The sequence below is a fragment of the Littorina saxatilis genome, linkage group LG3 (assembly GCF_037325665.1).
Source record: "Littorina saxatilis isolate snail1 linkage group LG3, US_GU_Lsax_2.0, whole genome shotgun sequence".
Taxonomy (NCBI): Eukaryota; Metazoa; Mollusca; class Gastropoda; order Littorinimorpha; family Littorinidae; genus Littorina; species Littorina saxatilis.
In genome coordinates this window covers 9,618,422-9,642,260 of record NC_090247.1, presented here as the reverse complement: position 1 = coordinate 9,642,260, position 23,839 = coordinate 9,618,422, and the positions used below count along the sequence as shown (strand labels likewise).

General features: G+C 42.6%; 1 protein-coding gene across 1 annotated transcript in view; it reads right to left on the bottom strand.

Annotated features, from left to right (window-relative positions):
* The window catches only part of LOC138961093 (ATP-dependent RNA helicase DHX33-like), a 38,135-nt gene extending 14,296 nt beyond the window's left edge, over positions 1 to 23,839 (bottom strand). The window contains exons 1-17 of the mRNA XM_070332690.1: positions 23,770 to 23,839; positions 23,068 to 23,201; positions 22,168 to 22,218; positions 20,192 to 20,263; positions 19,046 to 19,155; positions 18,308 to 18,425; positions 16,879 to 16,977; positions 16,565 to 16,650; positions 15,272 to 15,443; positions 13,557 to 13,654; positions 13,085 to 13,258; positions 11,563 to 11,653; positions 10,214 to 10,279; positions 9,278 to 9,322; positions 8,724 to 8,812; positions 6,026 to 6,092; positions 610 to 650 (exon numbers count right to left, since the gene is read on the bottom strand). Of these exons, the coding sequence (XP_070188791.1) occupies positions 610 to 650; positions 6,026 to 6,092; positions 8,724 to 8,812; positions 9,278 to 9,322; positions 10,214 to 10,279; positions 11,563 to 11,653; positions 13,085 to 13,258; positions 13,557 to 13,654; positions 15,272 to 15,443; positions 16,565 to 16,650; positions 16,879 to 16,977; positions 18,308 to 18,425; positions 19,046 to 19,155; positions 20,192 to 20,263; positions 22,168 to 22,218; positions 23,068 to 23,201; positions 23,770 to 23,833 (1,577 nt within the window). The 5' untranslated portion in view covers positions 23,834 to 23,839. The remainder of the gene's footprint in view (positions 1 to 609; positions 651 to 6,025; positions 6,093 to 8,723; positions 8,813 to 9,277; positions 9,323 to 10,213; positions 10,280 to 11,562; positions 11,654 to 13,084; positions 13,259 to 13,556; positions 13,655 to 15,271; positions 15,444 to 16,564; positions 16,651 to 16,878; positions 16,978 to 18,307; positions 18,426 to 19,045; positions 19,156 to 20,191; positions 20,264 to 22,167; positions 22,219 to 23,067; positions 23,202 to 23,769) is intronic.

The window sequence follows — 23,839 nt, the reverse complement described above, 5'->3', positions numbered from 1 at the left end:
TGAAACAAGGTCATACAACGGAAAAGCAAAGGTGTACGGGCAAGGTCTTGTCAAATGTGAGCCTTTAAAAGTCTGCCCGGCACGAAGTCTAACGCGGCTTATCGGTAAAAGGCAGATGAGTCCTCATCCTGTTCACATGGTGGTCGACTGTCCAATAGAGTGGAGTGTTCGCAGCGGCGCTTCTTGATGGCAGACCTTGTCCTTGCATCTCATCAAGTTCTAACTGTTCAATCGTTTCTTCATCAAAAGGTGGTATCTTGTATGATTGTTATGGCCAAATGAAAGAAAGAACTTGAGAAAAAAAGAGAACATGATGTTTGTGAAAAAAAAACCTCGTAAACCAAAAGAATTCAATCCCATAGTCCGGACTGGGTCGAAGGTTGTGTGACAAAATGTCAAGAAAATTGATGAAAACATTTAACCGTGACAGTGCAACTCAGTTTTGCAAACGGTCAATTATGACGTCAGCAAATAGTTCTATCAAAAATCGGAGATAAACAACACATTCCCCAAAAATGTGTAAAACAATTTTCATAAAATTCCGTCCAGTAGTTTTTGAGATATACTTGGCACACGCACACACACACACACATACCTCGGGAGACAAACCTCGCTCTCAGCTCTCGCTTAAACATCCAGTCATTACTTGACTGAATGTAAAAAACACACCAATAAACTGAATAAAAACACAACCCATCGGCCACAAATGTGTATAGACCTTCACATGCCACGTTAAGATCTAGCAATCAATCAACAGGTTGAAAAGCCACTGAGCCCAGCCACAGAGGCAAAATACCAGCTCCGCGAAGACCAACATCATGTTGAGATGGTGTTGCCGAGTCCGTAAGATTATAGGGTAGCGAGAGCTCATCAGCCTGCTAGCTGCCGATAATGAGGGCAAGGTGTTTAACGCCACGTCATAAACACTGATAGCACTACTACATACTGCCGGGTCAGCGTCCCGGTGTAACACGAGAAAATTACTCCCACGAGATTTTTTACTCCGGAGTAAACATTTCGTACGAAAAAGTTACTCCCTTTACGAAAAAAGCACTCCCCCATTGCACGAGAAAATTACTCCCCAAGACAGGTGAGTTCCGATAAAACATTTCGTACAAAAATGTTACTCCCCTGACGAATAAATAACGAATAAATTACTTCACCCCAACACGAGCAATTTAACCTCCCATGCCAGGTGTACGAAATTTTTACTCCCTTGTCCCCTGTTAGTCTTGGTGGTGGAAGGAGGGTAGCGCGACATTCGTGTGCGCGAGATCACTTATTGGCAGTATCCCTTCGCCCGCATCCCATTTTTGCGTACACGAGATTTTTACTGGAAGTAAAAAAAATGGGGAGTAAAAATTTCGTGGAGGGAGTCATTTTTTCGTGCCTTGGGGAGTTCTTTTCTCGTACGAAAAGTGTACTCGGAGTAAGAATTTCGTACGAAATATTTACTCCGGAGTAAATTTTTCGTGGAGTAAAAATTTCGTGTTACACCGGCGGGTGAAAGGGGGGGGGGGGGGGTGGTGCGATGTGTTGGTGGTGTTGGATCTTGTAACACTGTTCACTTCAAGTGAAATAGCTGAGGTCAAAGAGGGTACGGACTGGGTTGCACTGACGAGGTGAACAAAATTCATCGCCCGCGTAACTTGCAATCTGTTGGCAGCTTGTTCATTGTTTGTTTCAAGTCTTTGGATGGTTTGTTGGTCGGTTTTGTTTCACGCGCGCGCTCATTTCTGAGCATTTCAGGATACCCCTCCCCTCCCCTTCCCCCCCCAGAAAAGTGAAGAGGGCAAAACTGACAAATGTACCTCAAAACCATCCACAGCGATGTTTAACAGCAATCTATACAATCATCAAGAATCAACACTATCAAACAACGACTAATTGTGCTAGCACACGTAGACACCTACCAGGGAGAAACAGGCAAAACCTGTGAGACTGTCAATCCTATTTAGCTCCCCATCCCCATTCTTTCAATTTGTTCTTCTGGTTTATTGTTGTTATGTCCACCATTACGAAAATGTGTGTAATTTAGTATTGTTCTGGTCACGTGATATAAGCATTTGCTTGAGTGCGTGTCCTAGCTGTGTGTTTCGAACTGTTCATGCGAAGAAATTCTGAATAAAATTTTGTTTAAACCAATCAGACAGACAGACAGACAGACACAGACAGACAGTCACAGACAGCAGCAAAGTGACAGACAGATTACCTGCACGTTATACACACAGGCTTGCCGAGACAGGTCACATTGATTTCAGGCAAAATACATGCACCCTGCCAATTCAATTACCGCAAAACCACGTAACAGCAATTCGCAGATTAGTGTAGATAGCAGAAACAACACTGCACAGGATGTAAGGCTGTCGGCCAATTGGGTGCAATATCGGCCGATGCGTCAAAGGCGCCAATTCCGTCAGCATGTGCACGCGCACACGCGCATACAACACACATAATCACACGCACTCACACACGTACGTAGGCTACGTGCGCATTCACACACACACACACACACACACACACGCGCGCGCGGCAAACTCGCACACAAAAAGAGGCTTTACAAAGCGAAGGCAGTCCTCATGCGTGTTAGCATTATGTGTTTCGCAGAATCTTATAGAATAAACTTTGGAAGCGATATGAGGGACTTTTTTTTAAAGGTAATATCCCTTCAAAGCCATGGCAAAAGATGGTAACATTAATTTGTCACACGACTAACTCGTAATAGCGGGTAATATCCGTCCGATAAATTCCTTCTGTTCTTTAACAAAATCATGCACAGACGGACGGAGCCAAGAGCAACAGAAATGCGCAAATAATTATATGCTGATGACTAAAATAAAGGTTCCAGATTAAACAAAATTCAGTGTGCCAAAAGTGTGTCGACAGTGTGCCGCTTTTATCAATACAACTCACCGCTTTTATAATACAACTCACCGCTTTTATTAATACAACTCACCGCTTTTATTAATACAACTCACCGCTTTTATTAATACAACTCACCGCTTTTATTAATACAACTCACTGCTTTTATTAATACAACTCACCGCTTTTATTAATACAACTCACTGCTTTTATTAATACAACTCACTGCTTTTATTAATACAACTCACCGCTTTTATTAATACAAGTCACCGCTTTTATTAATACAACTCACTGCTTTTATTAATACAACTCACCGCTTTTATTAATACAACTCACTGCTTCTATTAATACAACTCACCGCTTTTATTAATACAACTCACCGCTTTTATTAATACAACTCACCGCTTTTATTAATACAACTCACCGCTTTTATTAATACAACTCACCGCTTTTATTAATACAACTCACCAGTGGGCGAACAAAACCACAAATTACAGAAATGCACGAGACGTAGAATATTAAAGGGTCTATAGATAAAAAGTTTACTCAGTGTCAAAAATGCGTCAGTTTCGTCAAAAGGGTGACACTTAATCAAAAACAATAATTACGAACCCATCACTGTCAACTTGATAGACGGCGCGGCATATCCAGAAATACGTGTCTGTGTCTCCTAAAATATTACGCCGCATTTTGGCTGTGCCGATGCGTTTCAAAAGACGCAGTATTGCATAGCATTACTTTTATACAAAACGAACGACGACGTTTTCCCAAACAGACACATACATCACCACTAAGAAATGTAACGCATCTTCAGCAATCCAAGTAAATGAATTTTCTGCTTCTATTCCTGAGACTTCGAAATCGCTATTTTTGAACCGGTTGACTCATACCTAATTCCTACGTTGCGGCCTCAGCAATAATCTGGATTCCAAAATTCGCCACACAACAAGTTGGCATTCTTCGCCAGGTACTCACACTGAGACAGCAGGCGTGGGGAGTAGTGAAAAATTATCGTGTTCCACGTGCCTGACCCAGTTTTGATACGACGCAGAAGCCCTCTTTGGAAGCACCTCTCGGTACTTGGCAGAAATCAAAACACTGATATTTTTATCAGTTGCGAAAGGTGTGTGTGTGTGTGGTGTCTGTGTGTTTGTGAGAGTGTGTGTGTGTGTGTGTAGTGTGTGTTTGTGTAGGTGCACACAAGCGGCGCGCATGAGAATGTTCAAGAAGCAGTTCTAAAAATAAACCCACATAAGAGTGATAACAATTAACGCTACAGCCTTGTTTTTCCTCCACAACTGCGACTGTGACACCAGTTTGGGACATCTTTTTGTGTGGGTATACTCCATGTTCTCAATACCACTCCTCTCCCTGTCCTTATAGTTACTGGGCTGACTTTCTTCACAGACAGGTTTGTCACAGCAGAGATATATATACAGAGACTGACACACATTGAGTTTTTTCCATGTCTCTGGTCACAGACAGCACGTGCTGAATAAAGCTTGCTGCACCACTCTGCACTGAGAATTACTCACTCAGCGCAGAGACATAGATAGAACTGTATGTATGTCTCTGCTCAGCGTCTGCACAGCACAGACCGCACTGATGCAATACATGTACCACCAACACTCACGGAGTGTCATTACCACGACTCGGCTGCTTCAGACAGGTAACTGCCGGTTTGGACTGTAATACTACAACAGAATTCTTAAAAAGCTGAAAAAACTAGGCGTCAGTCATTAGTATATTCTGTGATCACCGAAAACAGCGAGATCGGAACTCTTTCCCGCCTTTCTCCCTTCAAATGTAGTGTAATCTCAGAGATACACACAGGTACACACATCTCTGTCTCTGTCTCTCTCTCCTGCCCTCCTGCCTTCAAATCAGTAAGTGTTGTGAAATCTCAGAGATACACACAGGTGCATGTATACACACATCTCTCTCTCTCTCTCCTGCCCTCCTCCTTTCAAATCAGTGTAGTAGTGTAATCTCAGAGATACGCACAGGTGCATGTATACATCTCTCTCTCTCTCTCTCTCTCTCTCTCTCTCTCTCTCTCTCTCTCTCTCTCTCTCTCTCTCTCTCTCTCTCTCTCTCTCTCTCTCTCTCTCTCTCTCTCTCTCTCTCTCTCTCTCTCTCTCTCTCTCTCTCTCTCTCTCTCTCTCTCTCCTTCCCTCCCTCCCTCCCTCTAAGTAGCTAAAAAAAAAAACTACAAAAAACTATCAAGTGAAAAGTGATTCACCCAAACCACAACTGATGAGACAGACTCACCCACGCCAAATCTAAGGAGAAAAGCCGATGCTATCTGGAATGCTAATGCAGAAAACATTCCTGCACTCACACACTTAGCCTGAAAAAAAGCAAAGCTTCTTTCTCTGCTGTCGGCAGCCACTGGTTCAAAAGAGAGGCGGAAAGAAAGATATGCCAAACAATGCACAGTAAGAATAATTGGCACACGAATCTGTTATTGTTGCACCTGAACTCAAACAAACAACCGGAAGGAGACTGCTTTTGTAGGAAAACTTTACAAAGACAGCACATGAAGAAGAAGAATAACAATATGGTAAAAGCATGCAGGATGATTCTTTTTTCCATTTGTTTCTCTTTTAAATGAGCAATGCAAAATTAACCTACAGGTAATAATGTTACTACTTGTAGGCACACCGACCCTTAGGGGTCATTGTGTGAACAGGGATCTTGCCAGAGTCAACAAAAATAACTATATCACTTTGAACAAGTCAACACAAAATCAACGGGTCAAAATCGATGAGTGAGTTCATGCCATTCTAGACCTGCATGTCAGAGCTGCACTGACAGCTGACGGAAACCCAACATAAGCCAGGACATATCATGAGCACACAGACAGACAGACAAACATACACACACACACACACACGCGCACGCACACACACACACACACACACACACACACATGCATGCAAGCAAACACACTCATGCACCCACACGCAGACACACACACACACACACACACACTCAAACAAACACACACACACACACACACACACACACACACACACACACACACACACACTCAAACAAACACACACCCACACACACACACACACACACACACATTAACACACATTAACACTCACACACACACACACACACACACACACACACACACACCACTGAGGCTTACCTTGTTGGCAGGGTTGACAAAGACAGAGTCCACCGACAGCATTGAAACAATGGTCAGTATCTCCTCCCTGCAAGAAACAAATAATCAAACTGCACAAGGTGGTGTGTGTTTTTTCAAATAGCATACACCATTTATCATTTAAGCGGGTCCTCAACAGCTCAGAGGTAATGCAACTGACAGCAAAACATGCGATGGGAGGTAACCTCAAAAATGACACTCTCTAAAATGCTAATAACTTCTACATGAGTTCAGCGAATTACTTCATATTTGGTGTACATTAGCTTGAGATGTGGGGTGCTAATTTCACACAGTTTTAAGAATATAGAGCATAAAGTCAGAACATTGACATACAAACTTGAAAAAAGTGTGAACAATTATCATACAATATCTCAAGTTAATGTACACCAAATATGAAGTAAATTGCTGAAGTAATTTAGGAGTTATTATCATTTTTAAGAGTGGTGTTTTTGTTTTGGTTTTTTTCCATTTTTTTTTTGGGGGGGGGGGGGGGGGTCAACAAAAGCATGCAGTGATGGTATCACACTACCAATGTTATACATGCATGTATTTATGCGTTTTCCTAGCACTTAAAATGTTGCTGCAAACTTTAGATCTTTTTGGTGCAGATGGGAGCTTTTGGGGATGTTCTGACACAGACAAGGAAAGCAAAGGAAACTGATTCTGGAAAATAAATCTCTGGCTGATCCTATAGCGTGAAAGCCATCACGATCACGACAGACCAGTTTTCAAGCACGCTTAAGTCTGAGCTACATTCCTGTTTATAATTCTTCAAACCTTCTTCTATATTCCTAAACTGTTGACTCTCAGGGTCACCGTGGAGACACTGTTGACTCTCAGGGTCACCGTGGAGACACTGTTGACTCTCAGGGTCACCATGGAGACACTGTTGACTCTCAGGGTCACCATAGAGAAACTGTTGACTCTCAGGGTCACCATAGAGAAACTGTTGACTCTCAGGGTCACCATAGAGAAACAGTTGACTCGCAGGGTCACCATAGAGAAACTGTTGACTCTCCGGGTCACCATAGAGAAAGTGTTGACTCTCAGGGTCACCATAGAGAAAGTGTTGACTCTCAGGGTCACCATAGAGACACTGTTGACTCTCAGGGTCACCATGGAGACACTGTTGACTCTCAGGGTCACCATAGAGAAAGTGTTGACTCTCAGGGTCACCATGGAGAAAGTGTTGACTCTCAGGGTCACCATGGAGACACTGTTGACTCTCAGGGTCACCATAGAGAAAGTGTTGACTCTCAGGGTCACCATGGAGAAACTGTTGACTCTCAGGGTCACCATGGAGAAACTGTTGACTCTCAGGGTCACCATGGAGAAACTGTTGACTCTCAGGGTCACCATGGAGAAACTGTTGACTCTCAGGGTCACCATGGAGAAACTGTTGACTCTCAGGGTCACCATGGAGAAACTGTTGACTCTCTGGGTCACCATGGAGACACTGTTGACTCTCAGGGTCACCGTGGAGAAACTGTTGACTCTCAGGGTCACCATGGAGAAACTGTTGACTCTCAGGGTCACCATAGAGAAACTGTTGACTCTCAGGGTCACCATGGAGACACTGTTGACTCTCAGGGTCACCATAGAGAAAGTGTTGACTCTCAGGGTCACCATAGAGAAACTGTTGACTCTCAGGGTCACCATAGAGAAACTGTTGACTCTCAGGGTCACCATAGAGAAACTGTTGACTCTCAGGGTCACCATAGAGAAACTGTTGACTCTCAGGGTCACCATAGAGACACTGTTGACTCTCAGGGTCACCATGGAGAAACTGTTGACTCTCAGGGTCATCATGGAGAAACTGTTGACTCTCAGGGTCACCATGGAGAAACTGTTGACTCTCAGGGTCACCATGGAGAAACTGTTGACTCTCAGGGTCATCATGGAGAAACTGTTGACTCTCAGGGTCATCATGGAGAAACTGTTGAGTCTCTGGGTCACCATGGAGACACTGTTGACTCTCAGGGTCACCGTGGAGAAACTGTTGACTCTCAGGGTCATCATGGAGAAACTGTTGACTCTCAGGGTCATCATGGAGAAACTGTTGAGTCTCTGGGTCACCATGGAGACACTGTTGACTCTCAGGGTCACCATAGAGAAACTGTTGACTCTCAGGGTCACCATAGAGAAACAGTTGACTCTCAGGGTCACCATAGAGAAAGTGTTGACTCTCAGGGTCACCATAGAGACACTGTTGACTCTCAGGGTCACCATGGAGACACTGTTGACTCTCAGGGTCACCATGGAGACACTGTTGACTCTCAGGGTCACCATGGAGACACTGTTGACTCTCAGGGTCACCATGGAGACACTGTTGACTCTCAGGGTCACCATAGAGAAAGTGTTGACTCTCAGGGTCACCAGGGAGAAACTGTTGACTCTCAGGGTCATCATGGAGAAACTGTTGACTCTCAGGGTCATCATGGAGAAACTGTTGAGTCTCTGGGTCACCATGGAGACACTGTTGACTCTCAGGGTCACCATAGAGAAACTGTTGACTCTCAGGGTCACCATAGAGAAACAGTTGACTCGCAGGGTCACCAGGGAGAAACTGTGGGGCACAGCAGAGTCCCTGCGGCGAACTGCAAACTTCGTCACGTCAACGAACCTGACAGTGTGGGATGGCAACGGGAATGCAGAAGAAGAAGAAGAATAGGGTACTCACAGACAAGTGTAGTCGTTAGCAATGAGCAATGCCTTGGACAGTCGGGGTTCCAGAGGGTAGGCCAGCATCTTTCTGCCTAAAGGGGTCAGCTGCAATACAAACAAAACAAATCATAATCATTTAAATGCATTGTAATATTACAAGGAAAACAAACTAAATATCATCCTTAGGCTACAGTCTCTTCCTACTCTCAACACCTCACAATCATGACACCAAACAGATTCTCAAGTTTACAGCAGTTACATTCAATTACTTCCAAGATGATTCATTTAACCTCCGTCTCAGCCAATGATAACTGTGATAAAGAACACTGGATTTCAGCTCTTTGAACCATGTGACGTCAGAGGATGACTTAAACTCATGTTTAAGTGGTTGGCCGAGACTTTAAAAAAAGGTGCATGTTTGTGTGAGTTCACTCATCAAAAAATGAAAGCAATTTTAATAATAATATGGATCTATACAAAAATGTTCTTTGTCATTTTAATCAAAATATGACATTTGACACAGATCTTGACAGTCATTGTTCATCTCGACTGCAAATAACGTATAATTACCTTGATGTCTGTCTCTCTCAAAATATGCTTCTTGGCCTTCAGAACCTGTAAAGAAAAGAAGAAAAAAACGTACTTGTTAATGTTATCCCAATACACACACACAGTCACAAACAACATCCCAATGTAACTTTCTTTTTGACAGACAACAATTTGAAATAAATAAATTCATTTGAAAAATAATGAAGAAGGAAGCCGACACAAACGTTCCATAGTAAAGTCAGGAAAAAAGCCTCACTCTCAAACCGGGCACGCTTACGACAGGTTTCACTGTACTTACAATGGTACCTCTCATGAGCTAGTACTCCCAAGACCCTCTTTGCCTCTAAAGACGTAGGTTCAGTGGTATCTAACATGACATGCTACACTTGGTGCAAGCCTAGAGAATGAGTGTCCTTTGTACAAGGGATAGTTGGGCGTTCCACTGTATAAGGCCCCCCCCAAAAAAGGTCTGTTTACGGTAACCCGACCGACCCTAGTTTTTAGGCCCGACCCTAATCTTTTTTTTGGATCGTCTGAAAAAAAACAAAAAAACGCATCCAAAATAGAACTGTTTGCGCTCAAACAGCAGACGACAGAAGGGAGGTAAGCTCAAAGTACTGTTTATAGTTATGTTGGGCAAATCCCCCGAAATCGGCGTATGCTGCCTGAATGGCGGGGTAAAAACGGTCATACACGTAAAATTCCACTCGTGCTCAAAACATGAGTGAACGTGGGAGCCTAAGCCCATGAACGAAGAAGAAGAAGAAGATGTTGGGCAAAAACAGGGATTGATGAGAAGAAATGAACTGTGAAACATCATAGAGAGGGGAGAAAAAAAAAGAAAAAAAAATGGGAAAAAAACAAAACAAAACAAAAAGCCGACCTACCGACCCTATTTTTTCACCCTATGTTACCGTAAACAGACCTTTTTTTTTGGCCTAACTGTAAGAGACTGACCTGTAAGTCATTGATACCCTCCACTGCCGCCAGCTGATGCAGCTCCTCCAGGGCACTGACTATGGCCTGCACAAAACACACAGGCACACTGCAGTCAACATCCACCATCAAGAAAGAAACAACAAAAACGCAGAAATCCACTGGTATTAGACAGTCATCTTTGTGGCCATTTCTGAGATTTGGGGCAAAGTTGACTGCCGCCGCTGATTGGATAACATGGATGCCGTCTCTGAGTCTGCACAAAAAGTTAACCAGTGTCCGTCCCTGCCGGGATTCGAACCTGTGACCTTCGGATCACAAGTCAAGTGCTCTACCAACTGAGCTACCCGGCCACAGTATATTACAACCTCAGACCTGTTTACCCCCATAAGTGTTTTGGAGTAATGCTCAGCCCCAAAAATAGTAATCCTGGCACAAAAATAGTAATCATCCAGCATTCGTCGCCAATTACAACGCCGCGGCACATGACAACTGTGTCTGCGAAACGCAATCATGCACATATATATCCATCATTTACAAACAAAACACATCAGTCAGTTTTTGTAGTCATCATAATTTCAAAGAAGATCACATCAAAAGCACATGCATCACTGATTCTTTTTCTTTTGCTCGTAGTAGGCCTTTTTCAGTGTGTCAAGCGCTTCTCTACTGTACTTGCGCTTGCCGAATGAGTGAGGGCGAGACTTCACCACTAGAATAAGGCTCTCCAGCGTCTCATCAGACAGACATGATCTCTGGTCAGTCCTGTGCTTTTTCACCCCATTTTGCCATTGAAAAAAACAATGCCAAACATGTGAGTTGATGTAAAAAAAATAAATAAATAAAAAAATAAATTTTTATTTTTTATTTTTTATTTAGGCCAAAAAAAATAATAGGTGTGGTTACGGTAACATAGCCAAAAAAAATAGGGTAGGTAGGTAGGCTATCACTTTTTTTTTTTTTTTAACTTTTTTTTCTAATGTGTACAAATTAAACCTACTTGACAGGGAAATAAGTGTGCGACTCGGGCGCTTTCGCTTTCATTGCGTTTTTAGCACTCTTTTTTTTTTTTTTTTTTTTTGACAAATGTAATAAAAAGTTATAGGATCGGCCCCTAAAAATAGGGTAGGTCGGGTTACCGTAACCACACCTATTTTTTTTTTAGGCCTTATGAAAATCGTAGTCTTGACACGGATAGCGGAATGGCGTATTTTTTTGCAGAAAATCGTAATAAATTACGCCAAAATCGTAAGGGTAAACAGGTCTGCAACCTGATTTTCTTACAAATGCAGTACTAATGTCCTCTTGTCTAGACTCTAAGAGTCTAACTGCACCTGTTAAACAACAGCCTCACGCACACAGCTACTCACGTCCTCTGCCGGGGGGTCAATAAAGTCAAAGGTTAGGACGCGAGTGATGTTCAAACCCAGAAGCTGCAGCACCACGCTCGCCAGATTACACCTGTGACACAAACATACACATCTCATCTCATGCTTTGCTAGGACTGCATTAAAGTCACTTTATTCAACAATCACATGTCATGCATTTTGCTAGGACTGCATTAAAGTCACTTCATTCAACAATCACATGTCATGCATTTTGCTAGGACTGCATTAAAGTCACTTCTTTCAACAATCACATTTTAAAAACCAATCTTTCAAAATATTACTGACACAACTAAAATTGACACTTCCAGTTCAGAACTTTTTATTTTGGATTACCCTAACCTTTTCTTCTTTCTTTTTCAATTCTATTGTTTGATGGATGTCTGCACTCTCTAGAAAAAAAAACACCAGTTTACTGAGAGTGAGAATGAGCTACAGGGAACCCCCCTTTTAAGACCTCCAGTTATCTGAGAAATTCAGGTCTTAAAAAGGAGTGAGTCTTAAAATGGAGGTAAATTTACAAAGGCTATGAACAGAAAGTCTGAGAAAACAGGGTCTTAAAAGGGGGGTCTTAAAAATGTAGCACGTCTATAACTGGCAGAATTTTCGGATCTCATCTATGACTAACAGAAACAATCATCTGTGTACATGTGTGTGACAGACACATTGTTAGGAAACGCTGTCGTTGCTGAGCTTTGGTTCGGTTTTGTGTGTTGCATGTGGTTGACTTGTTTGTACTTTGTGGGAAAGTACCGATATTATGTTTTGTAAACACAATATTTATGTTTGGACGAGAATGCAGGTGAACTTTCTAGTCCTGTCAAAACAAGTTGTTTACCACTTTGTTTTGAGTAGTAGGGTTCGCTCGGATTAAGTGCGTCGGCGCTTTTGATGTACGTCACAGAGAACGTCACTGTTCTAGTCCATAGACGGCTCGTATAATGTAGTTGTATCATGTTCGGTCTGGAATATTCTCGAGATTGAGTATTTGCTATATAGGCCAGCGCGATTTGTATATATATATAAAAGCTTCTACTCTGAGTTCTGCTACGATGTGCAGTTGTATGTATGGAATGCTAAATAAATCCTCGAACTCAATTTGACGAGTTGTTTTTTGCTGCTGCGAAGACGGGCGACGTAGAATAAAAGAACACAACTATACGACGTTTGAGAACTTGTGGCAATCTCAAGTGACGTGTAACACACATGCACATTTTCCGAGTGAATCCCCTACGTTTGAAGGTAAGGTCAAGCTGATTGTTTGCTAAAAACAACATGCTGTTGTTAGGTAAAATTCTAAATACACTGGAACCCCCCCTTTTAAGACCCCCAGATTTCAGACTCCCTCCCTCCCTCCCCATTTTTAGCAACTTTCTGTTCATAACCTCTGTAAACTTACCCCCATTATAAGACAACTCCCTCCTTTTTAAGACCCGATTTTCTCAGATTTGTGGAGGTCTTAAAAATTTGTGTTTTTACTGCAACAGTTGTAAGATTGACCCCAGACCTTTGTATCTCAGGCATAGTGGTGGCCCTGAAGCGCTCAAACTCTCGCTCCGTGAAGAGCCGATAACAACAGCCGGGTCCCTCCCGCCCCGCCCTCCCTGACCGCTGCACGCACTGCTCCTTGGACGCTTGCACCACACGCAGAAGGTCAAGGCCGCTGTGAGGGTTGTGCACTCTGAAACACATGTCACATGATGATTCCATTCACTTATCAGGACTGAGATAAAGGGCGTAGGGTCAAAGTTGGGGTCACAATCTTTAAAAAAATTCACTCAAATTCACTTTCAAACCCACTACCTTGTGACACACACAGTGACACACACATACACACACACACACACACAGACATACACACACAAATCTACACTTACATGTTTTCATGCATATATACGTATGTCTAAGAAAGCATGCAAAACAAAAGAAAGTAAGAAAGCATGAGGAACAAAGGGAGGTAAAAAAGAACGGTTGCTCACTTTGCCTTGACTCTGCCACAGTCGATGACGTACTTGATCCCGCTGATGGTTACAGACGTTTCCGCAATGTTGGTCGACACCACCACTTTTCTGTGACCCTGAACAGCACCACAAACAGAAAGATGTTTCTTTATAGCGGCACCAGCACACTAAGTTATCTAACTTTGCCATTGGGTACTGCTAATCTTCTCCTTCTCCCAAACAACTACAACTACGTTAAAAGAATCTAATAAAGATGATATTTCACTTGATCAGACACCAATGATATTGTTGTACAGCACACACACACAGAGGGCATTTCTCACAGACTTCAAAAGCTGCGTACACAGAACCGTCTCAGTTGTATCCCTTGTCCTGATACCATCAATGTCTATGACGTACAGCCAAGCTCCCTCTGTGAATGTGTTCCCATGATTCGTCTGAGAAAACTAGCTTCATTATGAGTGACTGGTATAAATCATCCACAGAATCATTTTCTCCTCATCACAATGGATTCACGGACTGACTAATGTTTGATTTTATTCCTGCCCCACAACCCTTTGGGTCAGAGCTGCCAGAGCTGACGCATTGATCTTTACGCTTCTATTTTTACTAATGGCTTGCGTGTACTCACACAAACAAACAAAATCAAAGTACAGTGGAACCCCCCCTTTAATGACCTTCAAAAATAAAAATAAATCAGGTATCTTCTTCTTCTTCTTCTTCTGCGTTCGTGGGCTGAAACTCCCACGTACACTCGTGTTTTTTGCACGAGTGGAATTTTACGTGTATGACCGTTTTTTACCCCGCCATTTAGGCAGCCATACGCCGTTTTCGGAGGAAGCATGCTGGGTATTTTCGTGTTTCTATAACCCACCGAACTCTGACATGGATTACAGGATCTTTTTCGTGCGCACTTGGTCTTGTGCTTGCGTGTACACACGGGGGTGTTCGGACACTTCTGCACACAAAGTTGACTCTGAGAAATAAATCTCTCACCGAACGTGGGGACGAACTCAGGCTGACAGCGGCCAACTGGCTACAAATCCAGCGCGCTACCGACTGAGCTACATCCCCGCCCAAAATCAGGTATGAAAAGGGAGGGAATCTTAAAAAGGAGGTACATTTAAAGGGGCTATGAAAAGAACATGTGAGAAAAGACTTCGTGTACACTACATTGGGGTGTGGACGTTAAAGATCCCTCTTTCCTGGCAAAAATGTATAGGCATAGATAAAAATGTCCACCAAAATACCTGCGTGACTTGGAATAATAGGCCGTGAAAAGTAGGATATGCGCCGAAATGGCTGCGATCTGCTGGCCGATGTGAATGCGTGATGTATTGTGTAAAAAATTCCATCTCACACGGCATAAATAAATCCCTGCGCCTTGAATATGTGCGCGATATAAATTGCATAAAATAAAAAAAAATTAAATTTAAAAATAAATCCCTGCGCTTAGAACTGTACCCACGGAATACGCGCGATATAAGCCTCATATTGATTGATTGAAAAGAGGGTCTTAAAAAGGAGGTAAATTTAAAGGGGCTATGAAAAGAACATGTGAGAAAAGAGGGTCTTAAAAAGGAGGTAAATTTAAAGGGGCTATGAAAAGAACATCTGAGAAAAGAGGGTCTTAAAAAGGAGGAGGTCTTAAACTGGGGAATCTTTAGAATTGGTTCCACTGTATTAGAAAATGCTCTTTTTTTTTTATCACAATAACTTGTTGAAAATCTTACAGGAGGCGTAGGATCGAAGACTCTGAGCTGTATGTGGGAGGGGAGAGCAGCGTACAAGGGGAGGACACTCAGGGCAGGTAACCCCTGCTCCAGGTTACGGCTAGCGTCTCGTATCAGTCTTACTGCCGCCTCGATCTCGTCCTGACCCGTCAGAAAGATCAGCACATCACCGCTGTAAGCAAAAATGAGTCATCAGTAATCACATCACAAAATAGCTAAACTGGAGAAAGTTCAGGGGTGGGCATTTGGACTAATGTCATTATGTGTGTATGTGTTCTTGCAATATTTTACCACAGAGCAATTAGGGGCAATACATGCAGCCCAGTGGAAGCCAAAGTAACAGCAACACAGAATGGACCCTCCCCCCCCCCCCCCCCCCCCCCCTCCTGTGTGCTTTTTTGGAAGACCCCCAAGTTAAGACTTCTCTCATTGTGAGACCTTGGTTTTTCAGATTGTCTGTTGATAAGGCCTAAAACAAAAATAGGTGTGGTTACGGTAACCCGACCTACCCTATTTTTAGGGGCCGACCCTATAACTTTTTATTACATTTGTTAAAAAAAAAAAAATTGGACAAAAATTGAAAAAATTTTGAAAAAAACCAAACAAAAACACCCCGAGTGCAGAAAACGCAATGAAAGCGAAAGCGCTCGAGTCGCACACTTATTTCCCTGTCAAGTAGGTTTAATTTGTACACATTAGAAAAAAAAAGTTAAAAAAAAAGAAAAGTGATTGCCTACCTTCCTACCCTATTTATTTTGGCTATGTTACCTTAAAGGCATATGTACGCGCTCCCGTGTTTACAAAGTGTAGTTTGCCCATAATCGATGTCAAACGCACCATAAGACCATGTAATGACGATATGTCGCCATGCGCGGACCATATACATGCATTACAGCTTGTTTTAGAGTCTCAAAAACTTTGGATGTAAACAAAGACGCGGAGTTATTTCCCTTGCGTCAACGCTACCTCTGTTGGCAAATCTATAAATAGGACGATCCAGATCAAAATGAAAATTAACATATCTCAACATTGAAGGGGTCCTAGACCACAATATTTTGCAGGGAACTTAATTTAGCATGTCTCCAGCTGTTGGTAAAGCAATTAGCGTGTATAGTCATCGAGTACATATGGCTTTAACCACACCTATTTTTTTTTGGCCTAACATGTGTAAATGTACCATCATTTTAAGAATCACTGCAGACACTTTATGAAGTAAACTCTAATTACAAAATAGCTCTAGACTCAAACCACACAAAGCAAAATATCAAAGGAAATACACATCTGAGTACTCACACAGCGTCCTGGTTCCTGTGTATCTGGAAGAGAGTGACGATGGAGGCGTGGAGGTAGTCACTCTGGGCCTGAGCCGGGTGGTAGATCTGCACACACAACCATAAACCAGTAAGAAAGCAACCCGATTTTCCATGAGAGAAACCTCACAGGACTAATATATCTTATCCTTAAAGTTAAACTACTTGTACACTGACGGAAACTGCTACAAAAAACGCACACACACATGCACTGACACATGCATGCACACAAGGAAACACATACCTATGGAAACAAGCTAGTACAAGCTAGTACAGTAAAAACAACAATGACCCTACCTGCACTGGGTACTGACGTCCTTCAACATAGAGTACAGGTGCACTGTTAAAGTACGCTGAGAAGTGGTCCACATCCATGGTGGCAGACATGATAATGATCTGGAAACAACACACAGGTCACAGTTAAACAAGAGGCGAAGCCTTCAAGGCTCAAGTAAGAAATAGACAAACAGTAACACAAACTCAATCACTCCGTCACACATACACACCCACACACACAGTAAGCTTAGGTGACGACTGTGCAAGAAAGAGAGACACTAGATCTAGATCTGTCTGTGTCTGCATGTAGCCTACTTACAGGGACACGACTGCCAAATAGTCTCGGCCCGCTCAAAATAACAATGACCGAGACCACACACACCACGCGAGAGAGAAAGACTACAGGGAGGCATGCAGTCATGATGCATTAATTGACGTCAAACACTTTTGACCGTGACGTAATCTTATGCGAGCTTTATCCATAGTCTTGGATAACCACTCACACATAGACTCGGAAATGTTAAAGTTTCTACCACAGACATACACACACACGCACACACGCACGCACAAACGCACGCACAGACAGACAAAGTTACGATCGCATAGGCTACACTTACGTGAGCCAAAAACAAGCACACACAAAAGAAAATGAAATCATTAAAAACAAGAAATTCCTATGAGGTAGGAAAAACACCCCCGTCAAAAGGAAATAACCTTCTCAGTTGGTGGCAGTGACTGAGTGAGAATGGTTATTTCCCTTTGACCATGAAGATGTCCCTGTATAAGTCCTTGTATAATTTTAATCCACCAATAACTCCCTAACCGTGTGTTTGACTGGTCCCAATTTTTGTAAGGACCGTCGCAGGAATGTATAGAACCTGTTCACCAAGTTTGGTGACGATCGGTCCGTTCATTCTTGAGATCTATATGCGAACACAAACACACAAACACACACACAAACAAACACACAAACACACAAACAAACACATCGAGCGAAACCTATGCACACCCCTATACCGGGGGTGTAATTAAATGAATTAAATTAACAAAAGGAACACTGCAAAAGGCATCAAATAAAACAGCTTCAACTAACATTAAGCGTCATCCGCACAATTGCAGCACAAGCCAGTTGTACAACACGTTTCATTTTGTTTGTGACAGTTTATTATCAACAACTACTGAGTCAATATTTGAGGTAATATTTCCTATTTCATGACTTTGAGGGCGAGTTGCACTATTTTATCATCTGCTGCATTTAGGCAGAAAAAAACCACCCCTAGCCTGAAAGAAAAACTTCAAACACCAAAATCTAGTGTCTATACTTCATACTGACCCTACGAAATGCATGGTCTGTTTTATTGTTTAGGGTTTGTGTGTGTGCGAGTGTTTTTTTCTAATTTATGTGTCCGTGATTTGTATCCCCTGAAATGATGAGAGGTGGACAACGAACCTTCAAAGGGTGCAACCCTGCAGTGACTCTCTTTTTCTGGGCTACCTTCACCACGCCAAACAAGATGTCTGTCTGTACTGTACGTTCGTGAGCTTCGTCAAGAATCACCACAGCATATCTGCAACACATTTTACATGTTACTTTATAGATTCCATAGTATAATAATTATGTGAGTGTTTTATTTTCACTCTTTTCCTCGCTTGACTCTGGTACGTGCATGCAGGCAAGGAAATACAATAAAACAGACGATACGGAGAGAGACACAGAGAGAGACACACAAGCACAAACAAGGTACACATCTCATTCACAACCCAACAGACACATGTACTGTGCAGTTCTTTAAATTAATAACAAATAATGTATCTTCAAGTTTCTCTTGATTCTGGAGAACAACTGAAGTTTGCCATGCACAAACACATACACACACACACAGACACAAACATGTGAGTGACACACACTGACGCAAACTGAATCTGCCTTGAACATTCACACACATTCTGACAATGACAAAAACGTGTACCACCAGCGTGAATGTTATGAAGGAGGACAAATTGAAGCCCAGGGATGAGGTGCACGTAGCAAAAGTAGGTACCACCCAAACGGGTAAGAACAAACCGCCGGGTCTGATTCTTTGAAATCACAACAAATCTTAAAGTTCAACCAATCCGACACTGCAGCTAACTCTCACCAGGCTGGTAACTTTCTCGTGCCCCTCCGCCCAGTTTACCAGTATCACACCTTTTCAACAGCGGGTCCAGCAGTGTCTCCCTCAGCAACATTCCGTCCGTCATGAATCGTATCTTGGTGTCCTTACTGCTCATGTCCTCAAAACGCACGCAGTAACCAACCTGCACGGACATCAAGTTCATCATCCCAATCACACATACAAACACACACATATACATGCACACAAACACACACGGTACATGTCTCATTTACAACCCAGCAGACACATGTACTGTGTACTGTGTGTCTCATCCCAATCACAGAAATAATGTTCCTCTACGCAGCAAGAAATGAAGTTTAAAATTCAATCATATTTTTATGGCTGGATCTACACCATCCAGACATGAGTATGTTTTATATTAAATAAATTGATGAATAAAAGGATGGGCTCTGTCTTAAGCATTATAGTATATACCCTTGTGTTCAGTGCATTGCATGACAAAATGTATTGAAACTGCCTGAATACTACATTTTTGAGAAAAAAAGAAAAGCAACCTTGGACAGAACACCAACACATCTTCAACACCATCTACAACGTAAGGCCAAAAAAAAAAGTTGTATGTTTCTGGTCACCCGACCCTACCTAGTTTTTTCCCGCCGACCCTAGACTTTTTTTTAATTGCATTTGTAAAAAAAAAGCACAAAAAAGCGTCAAAACGAAAGTAACAGACGGCAGATGACACAAGGGGGATAACCCTGCATCCCTTTTGTCTCATTTGTTTTGTAATGTGTTGTCTTTCTCTTTGTATAGTAAGTCCAGTCTCTTTGCGTCACTGTATAGTTATTTTCTACCCTGACCAAAAAAAAATTAACAAATAAATTTAAAGAAAAAATCCCTACCTACCTACCCTATTTTTTTTTAGCCAGTTGTTACCAGAAACATACAACTTTTTAATTTTTTTTGCCTAAGGATAAAGGTTGTGGGAAGGGAGAGGGTGGGAAGGGGGGAGATTATATGACATTCATAAGATACAGAATACCTTTAATGCAATGCACAGATTGCAAACACTAGACACTGTAACATATGAAATACATCCAGATCCATGACAACTCGGGACAAGTCTATTGTTTGAAAATGTCTGTTTGCCTGTTAGGCTGTTATCGCTTCTTTCAGTTCTGTGATTACCTGAAACGTGAGAGTATGTGATCAATCCTTACCTGTTGGCCAAGTTCCACCCCCATCTCCGAGGCAACACGCTGGGCGAGAGAGATTGCTGCCACACGTCTTGGCTGAAATAACGCAAAATTAGTCAAATCAACTGCTGCAGCTGTATCAGTAACTGGCAGATTAAAACTGAAAACCAGCGTCTTTTTCCCAGATCTTCACCCACTCCTCTCTCAGTCTCACCCTAGTTCTTTTAGTCAAATCTTTTTTTGAAAAATCATGAACAGATCCAGTGGACAAAAAAGAAAGAAATATCCAGCACCAAAATCCAATAACACTTATACCTAAAAATAGTTATAATATATTATAGATCTATCTCTGGTCAATTATCAACGTTTGTTTGTACACAAATTTGACGGGCGCAGTGGCCTAGTGGTAAGACGACGGCCTCCCAAGCGGAAGGTCGTGGGATCGAATCCCGTCCGCTGCCGCCTGGTGGGTTAAGGGTGGAGATTTTTCTGATCTTCTAGGTTGACTAATGTGCAGACTTGCCAGTGCCTTATCCCCCCTTTCGTGTGTACACGCAAGCACAAGACCAAGTGCGCTCAGAAAAGATACTGTAATCGATGTCAGAGTTCGGTGGATTATAGAAACACAAAAATACCCAGCATGCTTCCTCCGAAAGCGGTGTATGGCTGCCTAAATGGCGGGGAAAAAACTGTCATGCACATACAAATCCACTCGTGCAAAAACAGGAGTGAACGTGGGAGTTTCAGCCCATGAACGCAGAGGAAGAACAGAAGAAGAAGTACACAAAATTAATAAAGAAATGTATAACTAAATAAACATGGGTGGGAGCCCAAAATGTTGCCAGGACTGAACATTTTGGAAGGCCGGGGTCCAGGGGCTGCAAAGGCTCCGGCGGGGTGCAGGGACAGCGCCCTTGCTTGGGGGGTCTAGAGGGGCAGCCCCCCCCCCCTCCCCCCAGCCAAAAATGAATTTTAGCATTTTAGGGAGGGTTTAGGTGGCCTCTCCTGACTTGTTTTGTTTTTGTTTGTTTGTTTGCTTAACGCCCAGCCGACCACGAAGGGCCATATCAGGGCGGTGCTGCTTTGACATATAACGTGCGCCACACACAAGACAGAAGTCGCAGCACAGGCTTCATGTCTCACCCAGTCACATTATTCTGACACCGGACCAACCAGTCCTAGCACTAACCCCATAATGCCAGACGCCAGGCGGAGCAGCCACTAGATTGCCAGTTTTAAAGTCTTAGGTATGACCCGGCCGGGGTTCGAACCCACGACCTCCCGATCACGGGGCGGACGCCTTACCACTAGGCCAACCGTGCCGGTACAAACACTTGTGTAAGTTGTACTACAGTCAAACCTGTCTATAACAACCTCCCAAACAACAAACCTTCTTCTTCTGTGTGACTGTACAAACTAGGGGTCTTGACTGAGGGATATTACAGACCTGTGTGACTGTACAAACTAGGGGTCTTGACTGAGGGATATTACAGACCTGTGTGACTGTACAAACTAGGGGTCTTGACTGAGGGATATTACAGACCTGTGTGACTGTACAAACTAGGGGTCTTGACTGAGGGATATTACAGACCTGTGTGACTGTACAAACTAGGGGTCTTGACTGAGGGATATTACAGACCTGTGTGACTGTACAAACTAGGGGTCTTGACTGCGGGATATTACAGACCTGTGTGACTGTACAAACTAGGGGTCTTGACTGAGGGATATTACAGACCTGTGTGACTGTACAAACTAGGGGTCTTGACTGAGGGATATTAGGCCCAAAAAAAAAATAGGTCTGTTTACGGTAACATAGGCCCACAAAATAGGGTAGGTAGGTCGGGATTTTTTTTTTTTTTTTTCCAAAAAACCATATTTTTACGGATTTTTTTCTTTTTCTTTTTTTCCCAAATGCCAAAAAAAAGTCTAGGGTCGCGCGAAAAAAATAGGGTCGGTGGGGTTACCGTAAACAGACTTTTTTTTTTTTTTGCCTTACAGACCTGTGTGACTGCTATCTGTCCTGGTCTGCTCATCCCTCTCTCATGGAAATACTGAAAAGAGAAACAGGGGATGATGGTCAGGTCAGCATAACTTTTCTTAGGCCTAAAAAAAAAAATAGGTGTGGTTACGGTAACCCGACCTACCCTATTTTTAGGGGCCGACCCTATAACTTTTTATTACATTTGTCAAAAAACAAACAAAAAAACCCAAGAAAACGAGTGCAGAAAACGCAATGAAAGCGAAAGCGCCCGAGTCGCACACTTATTTCCCTGTCAAGTAGGTTTAATTTGTACACATTAGAAAAAAAAGTTAAAAAAAAAAAAGTGATTGCCTACCTTCCTACCCTATTTTTTTTTGGCTATGTTACCGTTACCACACCTTTTTTTTTTTGGCCTTATGTCTGTGAACTATGAAACAGTATTTTACTTTGATGTGCACTAGCTCCTCCCTCTCTCCACCCAACACCCCCCCCCCTTGCCACACACACACACACAGATATTATACTAGCATTATTGCATTGTACTTTGTAGTATTCTTAGTTGTAGTAATCACGGTTAGCAGTCTGATATTGAGTCATTCGACGGATCTCGATGTGGTATGTTCAGCACGTGTACGGGTAACGTCATCAAATCTAGTTTTTACGTATCGCGTTTGCCAAGATCTGCAGTCTTGGTGGGAGCAAATCAAAGTATACATTTGGAACATTGGACAGAGAAAGTGAGTCACGGGTGACTCAATATCTACATGTATGCGTACATAGGTCTTTGCTACACGTTCGATCATTTAGAACACTGCATTGATTCCTTTAACCATTCAACTTCAACACAGGGATGACACACAAACTTTGGGTTTGACTTGAAAACTAATGTTACTATGATAGACTTAGAATAAAATGTAACCTGTGGGATTTGTGTTGTCTTTCCGCTGCCCGTCTCACCGATAATGATGGCTGTCTGCACTTTGGACACCTCTGCCAGCAGGTGGTTCTTCACACTGAAGATTGGAAGCTTTCTTCTGAAAGCCTGCAGTGTTTCTGAAATCAGTGGGTGAGAAAAATGTCAGCCAAAAATCACTCTTCTGTTTTCAATTTCATACTCTCTCACTCTTTTGCTTTCATCATGACGAGGGCTGGTCGTAAAAAGACAAATGTTTTTTGCTCGAATACCAATCCTTTACCCTCCTTAAAACTTAAATTAAAATAAAACTCTCTATCTCTCTCTCTTCGTGTGCACGTACATGTGTGTGTGTGTGTGTGTGTGTGTGTGTGTGTGTGTGTGTGTGTGTGTGTGTGTGTGTGTGTGTGCTTCTCCGCACTCTTGTGCGTCAGTTTATGTAAGTGCCTGTGTATGCATGAGTGTGTGTGTGTGTGTGTGTGTGTGTGTGTGTGTGTGTGTGTTTCTGTCTCTGTGTGTCTATGTGTTATCTCAGAAAATGACATGGAATACCTGTTTTCGTGTTTACATTGCAAAAACTTGAAAAGACATGTCCATAGCAATCCCTGGCAGTATTTTCTGTCCGGAATATTCACAACTACAAATTCAATTTTATCATGCGATATCTCTAAAACCAAGGATAAATCTAGCCGTAAAATGAAACTCCACCTCTGTCTTTCTGCGCTAACATTGTCGGCCGCATGTTGCTCTGCTTCCATGTGGGCGCCGCCATGTTTGT